The sequence below is a fragment of the Camelus dromedarius genome, chromosome 12 (genome assembly GCF_036321535.1).
Source record: "Camelus dromedarius isolate mCamDro1 chromosome 12, mCamDro1.pat, whole genome shotgun sequence".
Classification (NCBI taxonomy): Eukaryota; Metazoa; Chordata; class Mammalia; order Artiodactyla; family Camelidae; genus Camelus; species Camelus dromedarius.
The window spans coordinates 45,915,160-45,937,619 of NC_087447.1; the positions used below are offsets into that span (position 1 = coordinate 45,915,160).

The 22,460-nt window shown below is 37.6% G+C and overlaps 3 protein-coding genes and 1 pseudogene across 3 annotated transcripts; 1 reads left to right on the forward strand and 3 right to left on the reverse strand.

The window, feature by feature from the left end:
• Positions 1–65: 65 nt before the first annotated feature.
• Positions 66–1,001, reverse strand: LOC105098047 (olfactory receptor 51A7). The gene has a single exon (XM_010990668.1). The coding sequence runs from the start codon at positions 999–1,001 to the stop codon at positions 66–68; it is 936 nt and encodes a 311-aa protein (XP_010988970.1).
• A 7,707-nt stretch (positions 1,002–8,708) lies between these two features.
• LOC105098048 (olfactory receptor 51A7) lies at positions 8,709–9,644 on the forward strand. The gene has a single exon (XM_010990669.3). It carries the CDS (start codon positions 8,709–8,711, stop codon positions 9,642–9,644), a length of 936 nt encoding a protein of 311 aa, XP_010988971.3.
• Positions 9,645–15,811: 6,167 nt separating this feature from the next.
• On the reverse strand, positions 15,812–16,813 carry LOC105097970 (olfactory receptor 51T1). The gene has a single exon (XM_010990602.3). The coding sequence runs from the start codon at positions 16,793–16,795 to the stop codon at positions 15,812–15,814; it is 984 nt and encodes a 327-aa protein (XP_010988904.1). The 5' UTR covers positions 16,796–16,813.
• A 3,746-nt stretch (positions 16,814–20,559) lies between these two features.
• Positions 20,560–21,492, reverse strand: LOC105098050 (olfactory receptor 51H1-like; annotated as a pseudogene).
• Positions 21,493–22,460: the final 968 nt, after the last annotated feature.

Below are 22,460 nucleotides of genomic sequence, written 5' to 3' on the forward strand. Positions count from 1 at the left end.
GAACATACAGTAGGTGCCAATAAATACTTACTGGTCGATCATTTATTACCTCCATATTTCCCTTCTTATGTCCTATATATGTTAGACAACTTCCCCAAAACCTTCTCCCTGATTTGTCGAGTCTTTACACAGTACACAATGGGGTTCATTAGGGGCTGCAACAACAAGAATATATCTGCAATAAGGATTACAATAAGGGGGCTTTTGTGCTTGGCAAAGCGGTGTATGGCTGCCAGGGTGATGATGGGTATGTAGAAAATGAGCACAGCACAGATGTGGGAGACGCAGGTGTTAAGGGCCTTGAGTCTCTCTGCCAGAGATGCGATGCTGAGTACAGTCTTCAGGATAAATGTATAAGACAGAACAATTAAAGCCAAGTCCAGCATAGTGCAGAGAGCAACAAAGAAGCCATAGATAACATTGATCTTGTTGTCAGAGCAGGCCAGCTTCATGGTATCCTGATGAAGACAGTATGAGTGAGAGAGGACATTCTTCTGACAATATTTCAGTCTCCTTAGAGTGAAGGGAAATGGAAGCACTAAGAGAATGCTTCTGGTGGCTAAGATCAGTCCTGTTTTAGCAACTTTGTTGCTAGTGAGGAGAGAATTATATCTCAGGGGGTTGTGAATGGCAAGAAAACAATCCAAAGACATTACTAGAAGCACTGAAGATTCCATGACCGTGAATCCATGGATGAAGAATTCTTGAGCAAAACAGGCATTGGGTGAAATTCCCATGGCATTGAATAAGATTCTCATCATGGTAGGAAGAGAGGAGAAAGACAGGCCCAGATCACAGATTGCCAACATGGCAAGGAAATAATACATGGGCTCATGAAGTGAGGGCTCTGTCTTTATGAAAAAGAGGATGGTACTGTTGCCTAAGATGGCAACCAGATACATGAGACAAATGGGAATGGAGATCCATAGGTGAGCATGTTCCAGTCCTGGAATTCCAATCAGAAGGAAAAGTTGAACCTCAGAGTTGTTGAGAACAGACATAATCAGTGGGAATATGAACTCAGCTCGCTGGCCACATCTGAAATCACATAAACAGAAAGCAGTCACACTTTTGGATAAAACTTAGTGTTGGGAGATAAGTCGTTTTTAAATACACTACTTAGAAACATATTTGATGTAATATTAATAAAATTTAATTTTGAACATTTATCAAATGTCCTTAAACATGTTCATGTCCTCCAACATGGGAATTTTACTTATAACAATTGATCCTAAGATCCTTTTTGCCAAATATTAAAATTGTGTCAAAGTAAAGCTGCTTTGATTCAGTCAGTGATGGACACTCAGAATCTCTTCAGCATGAAGCTCAGTCATCCCCCCGTTGGCTCCATAACAAGATCCCTGACTTCATGGAAGAAAGTTTAAAAATAATAGTGTAAGAAAATAATCAGAGATCCGGGAAAATATCTACACTACGGTGAATATTAAATGCTAGAAAGTAAATTTATAGACTAATTTGTCTTAAGTTCATGAGGTTGGTACTTATTATCCACATTTTACACATGAGTATAAACATTTTTCTAGACTCTATAAATCATGAACAGATATCTTTAAAATATTAATATTGATTATAGAATGATTTCCAAAAGAAGAAGTGGGAGAAATGGAGCAGGATACACCTTGGGAGTTATGTATCCTTCCTGTCTTCATGTTTGTAGTCCTATACGAAATGTGACAGCTCCTAGCTCAAGGACGTGTGGGCCACACTTTAGGTTATTATTTCACTGTTACAAGGAAAAGTGTTGAAGCCACCTACATTTTCAATAGTAAACTTGTTTTTACCCAAAGTGTGCTTTTGAATATGGGTTTGAACTTCAGGAGAAATAGCTCAACAGAGCTGTCAATTCAGAAATATTGACATGATATTTGGTATCTGAGGTCATGAAAATAGATGAGGTCACCAGGAAAAATGCAAAAGATACAAAACTTAAATCTCAGATAGAATCCTGAGGAGCGGCAAGATTGTTGACAGCATCTCGCATGAGACTATCCAGAGATCTGGGGGAAAATCCATGAGCGTGGGATCTAGTGGATGCCCAAGGAAGAGACTACTGCAATGAAGATAGTCACCAGATCAAATGTTGCCGAGATTTCTTTAATTTCTATAGTCTGACACAAAAACATCTGGGTATAAATCTCCACTTGGCAATTTACTGTCTGTGTGAATTTATGTATGCTGCTTAGGACTTCAAGCAGATGTTTACTCTTTATCTTTATAAACGATAGTGTCTGTCATATAGTTATTTTAGGTGATCTGTTATAGTCTTTAACAGAATGAAAGCAATTAGTAAATACCAAATAGTAGTAATTATTTCAAGAAAATTCCCTAACCATTTCTTCAACACATCGAGTCCTAGACAGGCTGAAGAGAACTTTTTTTTTTTTCTTCTTTTAATTGACAATAAGGTTTACTATTATTTCTCATACTATCAAGTAAATGGGATCCTACTAAGATCAGAGTTAATAAAATCATGTTTAATCTTCAGACCATGCAACCCTGTCCATAGTACATTTGCGCACACACGCACACGCACACACCCCCACACAAGCCACTTCCTCTTCCTACCCGTGGCTATTTTTTTAGATATGAGCTGTTTAACAAAGCCCTTGCTTTAGGTTTCCAAAGGGATTTTTAACCACTTGCACGTACCAAAGCTAGATGCTCAGTATGTCCTTGAAAGATAAGAGCAAGAACCCTCAACTTTAACCTCCACTTTATCTAGATGCACCTACTTCTATTTCCCTCGGGGATGCAGACCCTTGGGAGGAATAGAAAAACAGCCTGCTCTCTGGGATCTCCGAGGAAACTTAAATAGAAAGAGTTTGACCCAGTACATTAACTCTTCGGTATCCAAGGACTCCAGCAGGACCTAGAGACCAGTTGTGAGGAAAGCAATTGGAAAACCACTCAAGTGAGAGATGAAGGCTAGAAATCATATTGACAGAGGAAGCATGATATACAGCAGTCATAGAGACTGGGCAACACAACTCAAAGAACAGGTTATATGTAATCAAAATATTTCAGTTCCAATTTGAGGCCACACCACTTTCATCTTTTGCCTCAGTTTAATCATCCACAAAATGAAAATAACAATACACAAATATCACATATTTAAGGAAGTACTTTACAAACTATAAAATGGTTTGCCAATGATTCCATTTACTTATTTGATTACTTTTGGCAAATGTCAATAGGTGAGCCTCCTGCCACTCCCTGTTAGATTTCCAACTGAGTAATCCAAAATTATGTGTGTTCCAGGCTAATGTAAAATAATACAAGGGGGAAATTCAAATAAACAGAAAAGAATTAAGAAAACTAAAAGGGGTAAATATGTGAGTAAACATAAAATATTTTTTATCTTTTCTCAATTGCTGGAAAAATTACTTTTTTTTAAGGTAAGAGAATTATAATACATTGATAGATTCATAACAAAGGTAGAAATGTATACTTGGCAATAATTGCATGCAGGTCAAAATGAGATAAATGGAAGTATGCTGTTAAAAGTTTATTATATTATTTATGGGGCAGTATAATATTAACTCATGATGGACTCTGATAAGTTAAGGTTGCATGCCATAATCCAAGGAGTAACTGTAAAAAGACAAAAAACAAAAAAGTGTAGACAAAAAGTCAACTGAGGAAATAAAATAGAATATTGAAACATACTTGAATTGATTTGATTTAAAGATTCAAAATAAATAAGTGAAGTTGTGACAGAGAAGAGAAAACAGATGGGACAATGAGGAAGCAAAATAATGGCAGACATAAAAACTAACTGTATTAATAATTACATTAACTCTAATGGGCTAAAGACCCCAATGACGAAGCAGCACTTTTCACACTAGATTAAAAACCATGCTGATGACAAAAGTTGCATGTGAAATAAAAGACACAGATAGGTTAAGCATAAAAGGATGGAAAAAAAATATGCCATGCATTCCAATACATATGGTGAATGTAGCCATGGATTCCCGACCACATGGGATTTAAAGCAAGATATATCACCAAGAAAAAAGGAGACATTTTGTAGTGATGAAAGAGTCATCAGGAAGTCATAACAATCTTTTTTTTAATTGATGTATAATCAGTTTACAATGTTGTGTCAATTTCTGGCGTTCCACATAATAGTTCAGTCATACATACATATATTCATTTTCATATTCTTTTTCATTATAGGTTACTATAAGATATTGAATATAGTTCCCTGTGCTATATGATATAAACTTGTTGTTTATCTGTTTAATATATAGTAGTTAGTATCTGTAAATCTCGAACTCCCAGTTTATCCCTTCCCACTCCCTTTCCCCCCTGGTAACCATAAGTTTGTTTTCTATGTCTGTGAGTCTGTTTCTGTTTTGTAAATAAGTTCATTTGTCTTTTTTTTTTTTTCAGATTCCACATATAAGCGATATCATATGTTGTTTTTCTTTTTCCTTCTGGCTTACTTCATTTAGAATGACCATCGTCAGGTCCATCCATGTTGCTGCAAATGGTATTGTTTTATTCTTTTTTATGGCTGAGTAATATTCCGTTGTATAAATATACCACAACTCCTTTATCCGTTCATCTGTCGATGGACATTTAGGTTGTTTCCATGTCTTGGATATTGTAAATAGTGTTGCTATGAACATTGGGGTGCATGTGTCTTTTGAATTAAGGTTCCCTCTGGATATATATCCAGAAGTGGGATTGCTAGATCATATGGTAAGTCTACTTTTAGTCTTTTGAGGAATCTCCATACTGTTTTCCATAATGACTACACCAAACTACATTCCCACCAGCAGTGTAGGAAGGTTCCCTTTTCTCCACACCCTCTCCAGCATTTATTGTTTGTGAACATTTGAGTGATGACCATTCTGACTGGTATGAGGTGATACCTCATTATAGTTTTGATTTGCATTTCTCTGATAATTAGTGATACTGAGCATTTTTTTCATGTGCTTTTTGACCATTTGTGTGTCTTCATTGAAGAATTTTTGTTTAGGTCTTCTGCCCACTTTTGGATAGGGTTGTTTGGTTTTTTTTTTTTCTTATTAAGTTGTATGAGCTGTTTATATATTCTGGAAATTAAGCCCTTGTCAGTTTCATCTTTTGCAAATATTTTCTCCCATTCTGTTGGTTGTCTTTTTGCTTTGCTTATGGCTTCCTTTGCTGTGCAAAAGCTTATAAGTTTAGTTAAGTTCTGTTTGAAGAAATCATAACAATCTTAATGTCTATCCATGTAATAGGAAAGCTTCAAAATACACACAAACAAGTAACAGGACTAAAAACAAAAAGACAAATTCATAATCAGATTTGAAGATTTTAGTACTTCCCCAGTTGAATGTTACTTGGTTATATATGTAGATAAAAATCATTTGAACTTACACTTCAGTTGTCTACATATTACTCTATGTAAATTTCAATAATAGAAAATGGAAAGCAACTCCATTGGCTATAAGAAAAAAAAGAAGAAACAAAGAAATGATGAACTTAAACTAATATATCAATTAATTTGGAATTAAATGGTGTCTTGGTAGCTTTAAGTGCTTTCCCTAATCTCTGGGGCAGGCTCTCCTTCGTATGATATGTTCAGGTCTCCAGAATTGGTGGAATATCCCAGTCTGAACTTTTCATGGCCTGTGGAAAGCAATGAGTTAACACTATGGCCCTATACCAAGCCCTCTGCTGGGAATTTCTACAAAATTTCTCAGGGAAGTCATTTGTTTACAGAACATAGTAAAGATGGAGGAATTGGTGTCCCGTGAGTACAGAACTCAGAACACAGTTCAAGGAGTCTGTGATCTCTAGATAAAGGTCTCAGTCAACAGATGTGGTACTGAGGCTGAGAAGTCTCTGGCCTAAAGTCACCTTTGTTTCACTGTGTGGTTAAATGGTAAGTGCAATAGTGCTCTAACATAATATTGTCTCAGTATGGCACTGTATCCTGGCACGTGTCTGAAATATGAGTACTCTATGAACTAGGCCTTACAGAAGACTATGACTAAGGGTGGCTTGATGGAAGCTCCAGAATTTTGATATAGGAGGGGCTCAGAGGTTAAAAAATAATACAATGGGGAAATGGAGGGAACATTTTTGGGAAGAGGAACTGGAGGTTGGATCAATTGCCAGAGGCCAATGATTTAGTCGATCATTCCTACGTAATGAAGTTTCCATAAAACCTGAAAGACAGGGTTTGGAAAGTTTATAGGTTGGTGAACACATGAAGATTTGGGAAACAGTTACACACTCAGGGAAGCATGAAGACTCCATGCTCTTGCCACACACCTTGTCCTATGCATCTCTTCCATCTGACTGCTCATGAGTTCTGTAAGCTGCTCTAGCAAATTAGTCACCCTCTAGGAGGGTTGTGAAAACCTCTCATTTATAGCCAGATGTTTGTAAGTACAGGTAACACCCTGAACTTATGACTGGCATCTGGAGTCCATGAGGGGGTATGTGGAACCCTCTAATCAGTAGCCAGTTTGTCACAAACACAGGTGACAACCTAGACTTGTGGTGGGCACCTGAAGTGTGTGTTTAGGGGGCAATCTTAAAGGACTGAGCTCTTAACCTGTGGGGTATGATGCTATCTGTGGGTAGACGGTGTCAGAATTGAGTTGAATAGTTTTAGGACACCTTGCTGGTATCCCAAGAATTGCTTGGTGTTGTCTCGGAAGCACCCCTCCCCCACCAACACACACACACACACACACACACACACACACATTGGAACTGGTTCTCATAAATCTTTTAGTCATAATGTATTGAAATAGATGCTAAATTTATAGCAATAACAAAAAAAATAAAATTGACACTGCAATGGGTCAAAATTGTAGTAACTAGGTATATGTCACAGTTTTGGATATCAATAAGAATGTAAATTATATAGTTCACTGTGATCTTTGAATCAGAGGTAAATGACAAAGAGCTAGTCAAAGCAAGAAACATACCTCTCCCCATCTTCAAATCAGAGAAAATCCTCACATAAGGCTTATGGATAATACTTGCTCTGAAACAAGGAAAGAATCTTCAAGCACCTACTCAGAGGGAAGAAATAATTCCCAACATCAGTTCAGTTTAATGGAAATTAATTCAGTTTAATAAGGTTCAACTAATAATGACTGAATGTGTGCTGTTTGTCAGGAACCATGCTTGATACTGATAATATCAAGATCCTTAAACACAAACTGTGATCTTAATGAACTTATTGGCTACTGAGGATCCATGGAAGGCAATCAAGTAATCAGCCAATCGCAGGACCACTGTGATACTGTAATAGAGTTAGAATGCAAGTTACAGTGAAGGGCATAGACTCTGCTTGGAGTGATCAGGAGGGAAGAATTCAAGGAGTAAGCCACTGCTGGTTTGACCTAATTAGATTTGTCAAGGAGCTATCTCTGTACACTTTCACCCTGGGGATTTTAGAGGTCAGAGAGTGTCTACTACCCAGATTACAACATAACCACTGCCTTATCCTTTTCAAAAGTGCACCTCAGGTCTAGAAGAGTCTTTATCTTTAATGACAATTCACTAGCATCTCATTCTGGAGGATGAACTGGATGAAAACATTGTGTTTCTGATTCCTAATAGTCAAGAGTCCTCTAACAAAACCTGAACCTCTCAATTAAACACTTTCTCTAGGCAAAGAGGGTAGAAACTGATAAGCATTATGTATCTTGAAATCTCATTGTCTCCAATAAACTTAATTCCAAAAAGAAAGGTACAGTCTTAAAGGTACATAGTTAACTCAGTTGTCTATGAAAAATCTCTATAGTTGTAGAACATCTATGTATCTTATGGTGTCAGAAAAAAAGGGATCCAGACAATATCTATCTCCTGCATCACCAACATACTATGTCTCTAACCTTGCCACCCCCCATGGCTGGCCAATAGTCCAGCTGACCAAACCACTTTATATCTATGAGAGTCTATGCTGGACTGCAGAGAAAGTCCAAGAATCCTTTCTCTCTCCCCAGGCTCAAGGATGGAGAACACTGCTATGTATTGGTCATTTTTAAGGACATTCTATCCGCTTACATACAAGAAGATGGGATTTTTCGCTGTGCTATAAGAGAGGGTTAACAGTCAAGCACACATGACCTATTTTCTGTCCTTCCTTTGTGCTGCTTCCAGTGAAGAGCTTGTGAGTAAAATCAACTTTAAAAGCTCAAGGCCTGGCCTGAAAAATGTTTGGAGCAAAAGACTCTAGAAATCAGAGAAAACACTTAATAACTGCTGTCACATATTGCAATCCTCCTCTCCTGATTTTTTTTTTTTTATTCTAGGCTTACTCTGAATCAAGCAAAAAGAGTTACCTTATAGTTCAGCCTGACTTTCTAAGTTGCTTCATTAGATTAGGGGTGAGTAGGGGCAAAGCCTCATAGTAAAAGGGGAATTTATTTGTAGGTCGTGCTCTTTATGTGGATATTATTTTCTGAGCACCTTATGGAGAAGTGTGATTGATCCAGACAGTACCTATATTCCTGATTCTCCTTGTCAATTAACATTATCTGACTCTATTATCAATAGTCTGTTTAGAAGAACTACCTCATTCTTTTATTGCCTATTATGAGAAGGCTTTCAAAACTGTATTTTCTTTGTTTCTGTCTTAGAAAAAGTACAGAAAGGAGGGAGATGAGAGTAATAGACCTATATTGAGAGTGTCATTTCAGATCCAGGAATGAATACTTTCCAACCAATTCATCATGCACACTCTCAATTCCTCTAAAGTTGAGGTCACCACCTTCTTCCTGATTGGCATCCCAGGGCTGGAGCATGTTCACTTATGGATCTCTGTCCCCATCTCCCTCATGTACCTGGTGGCCATCTTGGGCAACTGTACCATCCTCTTTGTGATCAGGACGGAGCCCTCACTCCACGCACCCATGTACTACTTCCTTTCCATGTTGGCTGTCTCTGACCTGGGCCTGTCCCTCTCATCCCTCCCCACTATGCTGAGGCTCTTTGTTTTCAATGCTACAGGAATTTCCCCAAATGTCTGCTTTGCTCAAGAATTCTTTATCCATGGATTCACAGACATGGAGTCCTCAATGCTCCTGGTCATGTCTTTTGACTGCTTTTTGGCCATTCACAGCCCTCTGATATACAGCTCCATCCTCACCAATGCCAGAGTGGCCAAAATGGGCCTGGTGTTTCTCATTAAAAGCATGTTCTTAGTGCTCCCATTTCCTTTCACTCTCAAAAGATTGATCTATTGTAGGAAAAGCCTGCTTTCTTACTCTTATTGTCTCCATCAGGATGTTCTGAAGCTGGCCTGCTCTGACAACACAGTCAACTTTTTCTATGGTTTCTTTGTTGCCCTCTTTATGATGACAGACAGTGTGTTCATTGCTGTGTCCTATGTATTCATCCTGAAGACTGTGATGGGAATTGGTTCCCATAAGGAGCGGCTCAAGGCTCTCAACACCTGTGTCTCCCACATCTGTGCAGTGCTTATCTTCTATGTGCCCATCATTGCTTTGGCCTCCGTGCACCACTTTGGCAAGCACAAGTCCCCAGTGGCCATGGTCCTCATTGCTGACATTTTCTTGCTGGTACCACCTTTGATGAACCCCATCATCTACTGTGTGAAGACGTGGCAAATTCGTGAGAAAGTTCTGGGGAAATTGGGTCTAAAATAAAGGTATGGAGAAAATGAGGCAGGGTCAGCCAGGGTCAGGGAATAAAAAATACTTTTTGAAGCAAGGTATTATGGATGTTACATTCTTTTCTTTTGTAATCATTCTTCTGGTCAGTACAATACATGGACTGGGCATTGAGTTTTGCAAGCTTAGGACTGACATGGACATTGACAGGTGTGTGTAGGATAGTTCTGTAATATGATTAGAATCATGAATCAATACAAGGATATGAAATTTTAGTTACACTGTTTACTAGGATAAGTACACATGGAAGTAGCAGTTGCTCCCTCTTATAAATAATGAATATCAGAGTAGCTGGAGGTTAAGGACGTAACCCCAAACCAGTTACTGATTTTCTTTCATGAAACCTTCAGACATGGTGTATTTGTTGAGGGGACTTCAGTCAAGTTAATGTGAATTCTTGATTTCCCATTTAAGTGAAAAGTCTATTGTCAAGTATGAGTTGGTTAAAGATTTTCTGCCTTTGCTCTTTTCTTAACAATCAAATCGGGACAATCAGTAATTCTCCTTTACTTTAGAGCTCTAATAGCCTTGAATCATGATAATAAGTTCTCTCATGCCTTCTTTAATACAGACCAGGTTTTTTTCTCTAACCTACAACAGCGTTCCAGGTAGTCATAGCTACTAAAAGGAGAACAGAGGGACAATTCTCCTATTGGTAAGAAATAAGAATCCTACTAGCACAGTAATTTTTAAAGCACCAATATTATTGATTAATTGCCCTAAAATATATGTTCTAAAATAATGGTTTTCATGCTTGTTTCAATACTTGGTATTTTCATGTTTGGTAGTTGGCATTAAATTACATTAAACAAGCTAGTAATAATTTTAAACTAGCAGAAAAAATGACTGTATATTAAGCAATATAAAATCATACTCATGCAGATATAGTTCCATTTTTTAAAAGATAAATAGCCAACTAAAGATGATTGGCTATCTCAAATTATTTCCTATAAATTCATTTGTTTCTTGTTCACCTTTTATTTATGGGTATTAAGTAGGGGACAAAGGTATAAAGTGTAAAATTTAGAATAAGCTAGCCAGTCGTTCACAATTTGTACTGTGGAAGTCAAAGAAAATTATTGTTAATAAATTTCAATGTTCTACTTCCTAAGTTGAACTCACAAATTGTATTATTGTGTTCCAAAGAACCATTTTGAAGAAGTTGTTCTCTGATGGCTAAACATTCATGTAGATTTGATGTCCCCAGGTGAGTTTAACTGAGTTCTTGTTGTTCAGTAGCTGACGTTTTGACGTCCCCAGCTTAATCAGGAAAGGGGGGAACAGCCTTTTGTACCTCCTCCCAGTTTGTATTACTCAATTCCTTCTCTGTGGCCCCTAACACTCTCCAATTATGTTATGATTATTAGTTCACATGTCTGTCTCTCTTAGTTGTATTTTATTTCCTAAAATAACTGCATACAGCAAATTTATTGACATATCACCAGTACTTGTTCCGTGCACATAAAGGATATCTGGATAGTAGTCTGACACGTTTCCCAATTCCTTTTGGAAAAAAAGCAATCAGAACAACAGAAATAAAAGCTTTGACAATTTATAATATGATGATAAACTACAAGTACACAAAAGAACATCAGGAATGATAGAAAACCTATGGCCAAAATCTGTAAAGAGTAACTATCATTTTAAGTCAAAGAAGCTGCCCTAAAAACAGTTCATGCTCTGTTTAACCACAAGAAAAAGCAAATACATTGCCATGAAAAAACATGAGGAAGAATACTCATTCTCTTTTGAGCATTTGCCCTTAAATCAGAAATTAAAATCTTTACAATGGCTCAAGTCATAAGATGTCAGTAGATGTCATTTCTCTATCGAAGAGTGAATAGGTTTCAAATTTTCTGTTTTCCTCAATTTCCAATCAAGCATACAGTAGCATGTATTTAGGAATTTACCAAAATAATCCTAAAAATAGATTTATAAGAGTAAACTGGAGAATATAAGATAAAAATAAACAGAAATTATAATAAAGCTCTGTAAGAAAGTGACGTTTATTAAACAGCTATAAATTGTGTGTAGTTTGCTTAACAAATCAGTGGTAAGAACAAGGAACTATAACAAACACACTACAATATACCATACATGATATGAAAACTTAACATATAATTAAGGAATATCAGACCGTGATTGAAAATAGATTGATTATTCAAATAATAGTGGTAGAAATAATTAGCACCTATTGAGAAAATATATTTGTGTGTGATCTTTTATCATACACAAAAATGAACTAAAATAAACTAAGAATTAAGTACAAAGGAAAATTTTAAATCTCCATAAATATAAATAAATAACATCATCTCTGGATGGGAATAATTTACTAAGGAAATAGCAAAAATGGAAAAGCAGAAATGAAAAGTGTTATACATTTGTATTGAAAAGCAATTAGGTATATGAATAACATTTAAATAGTTATAATTTAGAAGACAATAATGGGATATACTCAGTGATGACCAGGTACCAGACGTTGGGCTATATATTTACCTGTATTAACCCCACTAATTTTTGGCAAGAATGTAGGAAGGTAGATTTCATCAGATTGAGAAATTAAAGCTTTGAGAAGTTCAACAACTTTTCCAAGGACATAGAGCTATAGTGTTAGAAACTTGAATCTAACCCAGGCAGTGTGCTTCCAGAGCCTACAAACTTTTCCACTAAATTTAATAATTCACATTCTAGATGTGATCAAATATGTATTTATAAGAATATATTTTCAGGGTTATTTGCTATGATAAAAATACTATAAACTACTGAAATAAATAATAGGAAATGTAACATAAACCATGATGTACATATAATATTAAATATTATTTACCCATGCAACACAGCATCAGCAAATAAGTGGTTAAGCACTATATAAGATGCTAAGGATTAAATAAAACATAAATCTTAGGTCTACTATCAAGGAGCATATAGTCTGGAGGTGGAGAGAAAAAACAGATAATTAACTTCACTGAGTAAAGTATGGTAAGTTTAAGCACATATATAAAAAAGCACAAATGAAAAAATGGCAATTTGCCTACTTTATTGAAGAATCAGAGGAAAACTTCCTGGAGAAAGTTAAGTCTAATGTAAAATATGATTTAATAGAGAATAATGATTAATGACAGGCAAATAAGTAAGATACACATTCATATGTACACTATTATTTTTGTTTATAAATATAAACTGTGTGTGCATATATGTTGGCTTATTAAAAAAAGATTAAGGCATAAATCATATAATTCTCATTGACAGGATTGTGAGTGATTTTTCTGTCTTTTAATACTTTTCTATATTTCTCAATATACTCACAAAATTTTAATTGTATATAAATATATATACATATATGACATTTATAATCAAAAAACCCTCCAAATATATTAAATGCATGGCTTGAATAACAACAAAGTGCAAAATCATGTCCTAATAGCAATTACTATAAAGTACTCTGATGAACATGTTTTTGGCATTGAGCAGGCGATTTTGGCTTTGAGCAGTTGCATTTTTGAGTCAGATATGAAAAGTACATTTGGAGAACTAAAAGATTAACACACATGTGGCGCATTGCCTTCAATACTGACCATCATAAAACTGGAAGAATGACTACACATTTCCATAATTACTCATCCAAAATCCTTGGAATTGAATTCAGAATTTTTTATACTTTAAAAAGATCCTATAACCCTTGAGGAATTATCCTGTATTCTAGCACAACTATATCACTGAAATCAAATGTGTTAATATTCACTCAGTGGGAAATAAATAATGACCATAAATATAGTCATAGCGGTTCATGTTAGCTTTATTGTTTGCTACCAATATATTTTCATATCAGATTTGTGAAAATGAAAAAAAAAGGACATGTTTTTCCAGTTGTTTTTAAACTTATGAATTGTGAATAGCAGTATGGATCCTCAAAGAAAAAATTTTAGAAAGGTCTTCCAAAGAAGCAATTAAAAAGCCATGGATATTGTTGAAAACTGGTGAGGGAAATTTTGATGGTTAGATTAGGGTGCGGCCTGGGCTGTATTCTCTGCCACAGGTTGGTTGCAGGCTTAGAGTCTCTGCTGTAGTGTGATACTCTGTAAGGAAAATTATTTTTTCTTCCCTGTTTCATAGTTCTTCCTTTCTATTGGCCTTTCTTAGCTGCTATATAAGCCTCCTTTCTTCTCTAGGTGCAGTAATGTCTGGGCTCAAAACCATAAATGCTGAAAAATATCATTTGGCATTTTATGTCATTTCCTGGAGTCCTCAGAGAGTACCATGTAACCTCATCTATAAAATGTCCAATTTTGTGAGCATTTTCTCTGCCTCACCCTTATCCTTCCAACCTTTATCTAACTTCACATATTGAAATTTATAAATTCTTTTACTTAAGTGTCTTTCCTTAAGATGGTTTTATTTTGGGCTTACTAATAGGCTGCTTGACTAATAAAAGTCTTCTATCCTTAATCCTTTTTCTGCAACAAGGTATAGACGTTCTATGTCTATAGCTAGATGCATCTTGTGACTCTTAAACTTTTACATAATAGTTGTATTTTATTCTGTTGAAGGAGTTAGAACCAAAGAGACACTTATTAGGCAGCAACATGAGCACAGAGAATTGAAATCCGAAATACTGAATTGTGATATAATGAAATACAAAGACTTCCCACAAAGTGCATGAGGCCAAGAGAGGTTCTGGTTGTGATACTGGCCTTGGAGGCTCAAAAACTGAGTGTTATTTCCAATTGCAGTACTTTCTGGATGGCCATACATTGGTCTTTCTCCACTTAAAATACTGGCTTCTGCCACACGCATGTGTGATGTTTAACCTACCCCAGGGAGATAGCAAAGAACCCAAATATGCTGTATAAAAGAGAAAACCATACAAATAAGGTTCACAATAAACAGTACGTGGATATTACTGTTAAGGATTAGAGAAAAGGGGATTGGGGCTTAGGCAAAGCAGAGTCACGGATTTGTCAGTGCTTGAGCTGAGCAGAAAACCAAGGCAAAGAAACCAGAATTTATGTGTTCCCTGACCACTGGGAATAAGAAGTTGATATAGGGAGAGGAGACAGGTGGCTCTGATCAGAATATCTGCTTGGTCCATGGAGCTCAAATATGAATTTCTGAGGGGAACTGAAATTTCATAACTCTGTGTATGAAATAGAAGTTAGGAGAAGTCTCCTAATTTCCTGTCAACCCTGTCCTGAGGTTACTTCTTCACAAAATAACTATTGTTAATAGAGGTAATCCAAAGATTTCATATTAAAAAGCATCAAAATCACTGTGCAATTCTATAGTAACAATTACACCAAAAGTTCGAGGAACCTAACAGCTAGGTAAAATATTAACTCAAGAAACAGGGGCAAATGGAGAAAAGGTACAGTCCTTAGGCAGAGTCGACACTGAAGAGGGGCTCTGGGATCAGAATCAGAGCAGTAAGGCTATCTAGGCAATGGGAAAAATTATAACAAGCAATGTGTGATCTTATAAATTGGATTCATTGGAGGCATAACAAATAGCGATTAGAACTGGGAAAGTTTCACTTTTGCTAAAGAGGAAAAGGATTAAAGAGAAAAAAAACCAGAGATTCAGGGAGTGTATCCCTAAGGAGGCAGGGCTCTCTAGAGGTGATTCTAGGAAATGAAACCACGTGCAGAATTTCCCAGAACTTTAAATTACAAATCTCTATATGTGAGCCCTTGCTCACACGTGTAACCCTTCCGTCTATGAGCTTAGGGAAAAAAATTTCTTCAATCCCCCCTGGGAAATTTGACCACAGAAATAAATGATTTTGTTCAGCTGAGTGCAAAAATAAAATTATTGGCATTTGTTTTGGGTCTAAGAACTACCTTTTTTAAAGCAGATAATTCAATTGTTTACCTGGAATGAAATGATCTTATTGTGCTTTTAATATGCACAGGTGCTCATGTAATTGTTTTAAATGTTTGAGGGACATATACATAATTAATCTGGTTTTGAATTGTTGTTGGTTCACTTGTTTGAACTTTTTGATAAACGTAGGGGAAAATTATTCTCATTTTCTTGCTCCTATAATTTAATTGAGATTGTCTTAGTAACCACAATGTCTAAGGGTGACATGGACACAGATCCCTCTCCTATGTAATTATAATTTATGTGCTGACATAATTTTCTCTCCTTCAATCCCACGGTCCTCTAAGATGCCTCAACTGGCGGCCCCGTGAACCTTTAGAGTGAAGCAGCTGGAGCATGGCCTGGCGAATGGTCTTGGTCTTCAAGCTGTAAATGATAGGGTTCAGTACAGGTGGTAAGAGCAAGTAAATATTGGCCAAAATGCTACAGATCACCCTTGGAGTGGAGTTAAGGAGGCGGTGTGTAAAGGACAGGCTGATCATTGGCACATAGAAAACAGTGACAGCACAGATGTGACAGACACAAGTGTTGAGAGCTTTTTGTTGCTTCTTAGGGGCCACGATGCTCAGGATAGTGCGGATAATCAGGACATAGGAGAAGAGGATGAACAGTAAGTCAGTACCAGTCAGGTAGAGCTGGAGAAACATGCCCAAAAAGCTGCTGAGCCAGGAGTTGGAATATGTGTATCTGATTATATCTGGGTGGTAACAAAAAGGATGGGCAAGTTCTTGGCCTCCATGGAAAGCTACACCCTTCAAGGCTAGAACCACAGGAAAGATGTAAATTACTTGCCGCAGGCAGATGACCAGTCCAATCACCATGATTATCCTGTCTTTGAGGACAGTGGTATATTTCAGAGGGTTACAGATAGCCATGAACCGGTCAAAGGCCATGACTGCAAGCACTGAGGACTCCAGGAAGGAGAAGGCATGTACAAAGAACATTTGAGTGAGGCAGGCTTTAAAACTGATCTCCCGGGCATGAAACCAGAGAACTCCAAGCACAGTGGGGAGGGTTGAGATGGCCAGACACAGATCAGCGGCTGACAGCATGGAGAGGAAGTAGTACATGGGTTTGTGGAGACGCCGCTCAACAGCGATGACTAACAGGATCGAGCTATTTCCCAAAAGAGCAATGATGTAGAGACAGCAGACAGGGATGGAGATCCAGACGTGAGCAAGTTCCATCCCAGGGAATGCAGTGAGGAGGAATGAGGAGGAGGAGGATGTGGTATTATTGAAAATTGCCATGGTGTGCTGAGGACACACCCTGAAAAGAGAGACAACAATTATCGTATTTGTCATATCGATCCTTTTTTCAAGAACTAACTCTTTTATAAACTCTTTCCAAATTACACAATGTTTCTTATATTCAAAATCCCCAATTTAATTAAGGTAGCTATCACCTAAGTCTATAGTATTTTGAATTTTTCTTGTCAGAGCTGGTCCGTTTTTCTTCCTCTACCCTATCCCAATTCTAACATTAATCTCTCTAGGCTCATCCCCACCCTATTGCCCAGACTAACTGTGACTCAAAGTAGCAAATGCTTATAGACTTATGCCACACACGTGCACAAACATCAATAAAACAACTGCTATTACAACTGTTGGGTCTTTGTATGAAATCTGCAAGCTATATTATTTGCTTCAGAAATAATGGAGAAGCGCTTAAGAGCCACTGGGCACCTTTGATAGCATCCTTCATAATGTTCTTGCTGGATGGTGGCCTGGGATATTGTATCCAGAAATATCGTTGTACATGAATCATTAGCGATTCTCTCCCTGTAGATTCCAGATCTACCCAGCTCAATAACTCAGTGATCCAAAGGTTAGCATCTCTGGTTACTGGCATCAGTAAGGTATAGACCCATTCTCTTCATTTACCAATCCCCACCTTCTGTTCATTTCTCAACACTGAAATTTATTCTCTCTGCAAACTGGATCCTGCCCTGACAGCTCCAGGCTTATTAACCTGAAACTTCCCCTCTGCTTCTAAACCTCTGCACCTCTTTATGCTTGGATCTTTCATTTGACACAATAATGAGGCACAGTTGATATTGGTAACTTATACATGCAAACACCATCTCCTTTTTCTGCCTGGAGTGTGAGTTCCTTAAAAGTCTGGATGTGCCTGTTTTTCTTCTCTCAGTGCCAGCTACTAAAGAAGGATCTGGAATAATAGAAATCTTCAATTAATGTTAACTGCTTTCTGAATGATCTTGGCCACTGGGAGAGAGTTCTGAGTTCTGTCTCTTTTTCTCTTCCTTCCTCTCTTCCATTCCCTCACGTCCTCCATCTCCCTGTCTCAATTTCTTCTAGGCTCCTTGGAACCCCTCTATTTCAGGCACCCCTCTATTTCTTCATCCCGCCTTATTGGTAGCCTCTGTCATTTCATTGCTCTTCTCCTTTCTCACTTTTTAATCCCTTCCCCATCTGTTCCTTTCCATTTATGCACTCTTCTTACCTGCTCACGTTGGCAGGAAATACCACCAACTTCTCTGCAGTACTGCCGCAGACCTTGGAGACTAAGCCGGCTCCCAAGAGTGGAGGCTTTATAGAAAGCTTAGTAGAGTCACCAGGCAACAGAGGGCTATCTTCATTAGAGAGTGTACTGGTTGGATCAAGAGTTATGGCGCCCATAAAAATATGTTCCTCTCCAACAGCTCAGACACATCTCCCTGACACAGCTTCAGACCTGCTTCCGGGCCCAAGCAGACCCCATACATCAGGGGCTGTAAGCAAAGCCCGGGCCCTGGGGGCTGACAGTAATGGGTATCTTCAAACACTGCCTGCCTGGGTCAGATAACTACAACCATTCCTCTTCACCCCGCCTTAGGCTACCCATTCTCAGCCAGGGAGGCTTCCTGAATGTCAGAGCAGGATCAGGAGAGTGCACAGAGTCATCCTTCTGTTCTCAGCTCCAGCATGTACTTTTCCTAACAAGTCTCACTGTCCTCCTTGCCAGTCCCATGTTCCTCCTCCTACCCAGGAACCCTTTCTAAGAAGCCACCTTATTAATGGAGTCACAGCTGCAGCCCACCTACCCTTGTACGCATAATTCAACTAGCATTTGATGAACTCATGATGTGTGCCAAAAATCACACTACACTCTTGAAATACATTGTTGTATTTTGTATATTCATTTATCATCATGCTTATGGGTTAAGTATTGTTATCCACTATTTCACAGGTGAGGAAATTGAAACTCAGAATAGTCTTGAATAACTGTACCCTTCGAAGAGTTAGCAAGTTACACAGCTGGTATTCAAGCCCTTATTCTAAACCTCTTAATCTTAACCAATATGCTATACCCCCTTCCATGGCCAACTGCTCCCACTCATACCTTCAGAAGATGTGGCTGTAACCCATGGTCTTCAATCTATCCATCCCGTAGAGTGCTTGATTCCCAACTACATGCTCACATTCTGGTTTTAGCCTCATGTGGACCAGAGTCCATCTCTCCATAGTAGGCAGTACATTAATAATTCTTACTGTATCTAATGATCCCTGACTTTTTATCCTTCTCGAAACACTTTCCATCCATATTTTTGTTATATCCTTATCAGACACACTGAGCAAAGATGCCTGTCTCAATGAGTATCTAGAGAGATTAAGTAACCAAAAAAGTATGCAGCAAGTAATGTTTAGATTCATATGTAAATACCATCCTTTTCCACTGGTTCTCATTAGTGAAAATGAGTGGCTCTGGAAATGTCAAATGAGACTTACTAATATTAAATGAGACAGAAGAGTCAGGAAGTATGAGATCAATCTTGAAAAAATACAGTTTTCACTCACTCGTTACTTCAAGTACATATAGAGTATCTACCATATCTTCTGAACTATTTTAAGTACAAACTTGGAATAGACTAATGTAATATAAAAAGTCTCTGTTCTTATGAAGTATATAGAATAGCAGGGAAGACATACTGTTAGGTAACTATAGTATACACACTGTGAGAAACTCTAACATAATAAAGGGCATGTCAGAAAAGTGTCCTGAATAGAAATAAAGTTGAAATTGAAATCTAAAACTTATATAGAGATCCATATTTTTCCAGCTCACTGAATGCACCATTCTCTCTTACTTTTCACTTGCTATTTTCTTTTTAATATTCTTCTCTCCTGCTGCTAGCCCATTACACATGCATACCGTATTTTTATAAAATGTCCTCAAAGAACATATAAATAAATGCAAAAGGCAAAAAAAAAAAAAGTCCTATGTTCAGCATTGAATACCAGAGTGATTATAATGGAACAAAAACAATCTGGGAACTTTTTCTTGAATAAGTTGTTAAAGAATGGTATATAATGGAATACTACTCAGAAATGAAAATAAACTACCAATATACACAACAATATGGGTGAATCTCAAATGCATTACACTCAGAAGCCAGACATAGAAAACTACAAATTGCAGGGTCCATGACTCTCTGGAAAAAGAAGTATAGGCATGGAAAACAAATCAGTGCTTCTTGGGGTTGGCATGAATAGAGAGGTTGACTACAAAGCATTAGCATGAGGGAGTTTAGGGGGCTGATGTTATTTTTCTATATCTTTGTGTCAGTGATGGTTACTCTGCATTTGTGAAAACTTAAAAGAACTATATACAAAACCAGTGAATTTTATTTCATATAAATGTTGAAAAGTTGTTATATACTGTTTCGAGAAAATTCATATTTTATCAAGCTAAGAAAAATTATTGCTTTCATCAAAACGATTATGCAATGGCATATCATACCCATTAGATTTGTACTGTTCAATACAGTAGCTACTAGCTACGTGTGATGTTTAAATTTACATTTCAGTTAATTAAAATTAAACTTTAAAAATTCAGTTCCTTGGTTGCACTAGCCAAGTTTCAAGTGTTCAATAGCCACATGAAGCTCTTGGTTACAATATTAAACAACAGAGATTTGGAACATTTGCATCACTGAAGGAATTTCTATTGGACAGAGCTGTATTTGATTATCTTTTCTAACTTGACTGTATTTGCACAGAAGTTGTAAACGCCATTAGAAGCCAGTCCTGCCTCCACTGAACACTTGGGCAATTCGCTGCTGGATCTCCTTGGTCCTAACACTGTAGACAACAGGATTGAGCACAGGAGGTACCAGCAGGTAGATACTGGCCATGACCGTGTGTACTACTGGTGACAAATGCTTCTCCAAGCAGTGACTCAGAATCATGCCAATGAGAGGTACATAGAAGAGCAGCAATGCACAGATATGAGAGAGGCAGGTATTGAGAGCTTTGAGTCTCTCTTGCCAGGAAGCAATGCCCAATACTGCCTGGAGGATTAGAAAGTAGAAACCAAAAGGATCAAGGCATCCAGTGCAATGATGAAGATCACAGCCAGAGGGCATAGATGCTATTGATATAGGTGGAGGATGCTATTGATATGGGTGGAGGCAGTATGCATGGGAGAGGATGTTGGAGTGGCAGAGAGGTAGGCTTTTGATGAGGAAAGGCACTGAGAGCACAGCTCCCACACTCCACAGCAGGACGGCTGCTCCAATCTTGCTGATGACTCCATGAGTGAAAATGGTAGCACAATGCAGAAGAAAGTGAATATCCACAAAACAATCAAAGGCCATAGCCACCAGAACACCTGATTCCCAAAGGTGTGGGAAAAGAACATTTGAGTGGTGCAGGCATCAAGGGTTACTGAGCACCAGTTGAACCAGCGGACCCTGATCATGGTGGGCATGGAAGACGACGAAAGGCTGAGGTAAGTGGCAGCTAGCATAGCCAGAAAATAACACATGAGCTCATGGAAACTTCGCTCAACTTTGATGACAACAAGGATGATGACATTACCCAGAAATGTGAAACCGTAATGAAGACAGAGGAGCAAGGCCAACCAGAAGTCCTTCTCGGGCATTCCTGGAATCCCAGTCAGCATGCAGATCTAATGATTGTCAGCAGTTTGGTTGAATGGCAACATAGTGGAGTGGAGGTTTGACTAGGGAAAAATAAAAACTCATTAAGTCAAACAGTTTCAATTAGAATCAGTGACAATAAGTATTGAGATGGTAACCATAAGAAAGAGTGACTTAAACATTATTTTGACACATGTCAGTGTCTGATACAGAAACTGACGCCCCACCCCCATAAAGCAATAATTCTGTTACTGACAGTCATATGGTAAAATGTCCAGGAGAATGGAAAAAAAAAAAAACCTTCAATCCCCTAAAAGGGATATAATTCATGTAGAAACATCAAGGAGTTAACTGTCTTGCCTCTGTGCTAAGGAAAAATTTGATGCTATATAAAACAGAAACAGACTCACAGACTTAGAAAACAAACGTATGGTTACCAAGGGGAAAGGTGTGGGGGAGGGATAAATTGGGAGTATGGGATTTGCAGATACTAACTACTGTTTACACTTACATTAATTAAACGAATTAAAATGTCAGTACCTTAGCTGCTGTAGCTGTGTTTCAAGTGTTCAATAGCTACATCAGGCTAGTGACTACTTCCCTGGAAAAATACAGATGTAGAACGTTTCCATTACTTCAGAAAATTCTATTGAAATTTAAAAATTTGGTCATGCAGACTGCAGATTATAGGATACCAACATTCTAGTGACCTCTTGACAAATCTTAGACCCAAGTGGATTTGAGGGTTTTTCACTTATATACTGTATAACTTCTGTTTCTCTTTACCAGTATGTCTTTGTCTCTCTTTTGGAAATTTGAATAGGAAAATAGCATTAAAACTGAACCCAGGAGAGTGACCACCTGGGTTTGAATCCTAGCTCTATGACCTTGGACACGTTACTTAATTTCTATGCTTTATTCCTCACCTTTTTAAATAAAAATGAAAATAGTAGCTACCATGGGATAGTTAAGAGTACTCATTAGAGATATTCATAGGGCATTTAGTTAAGCATCCGCCAAATAATAAACACAGT

Excerpts from the sequence above, each read along its gene's own strand:
- LOC105098048 (XM_010990669.3), top strand. The coding sequence starts at position 8,709 with ATGCACACTCTCAATTCCTCTAAAGTTGAGGTCACCACCTTCTTCCTG.
- LOC105097970 (XM_010990602.3), bottom strand. The coding sequence starts at position 16,795 with ATGGCAATTTTCAATAATACCACATCCTCCTCCTCCTCATTCCTCCTC.
- LOC105098047 (XM_010990668.1), bottom strand. The coding sequence starts at position 1,001 with ATGTCTGTTCTCAACAACTCTGAGGTTCAACTTTTCCTTCTGATTGGA.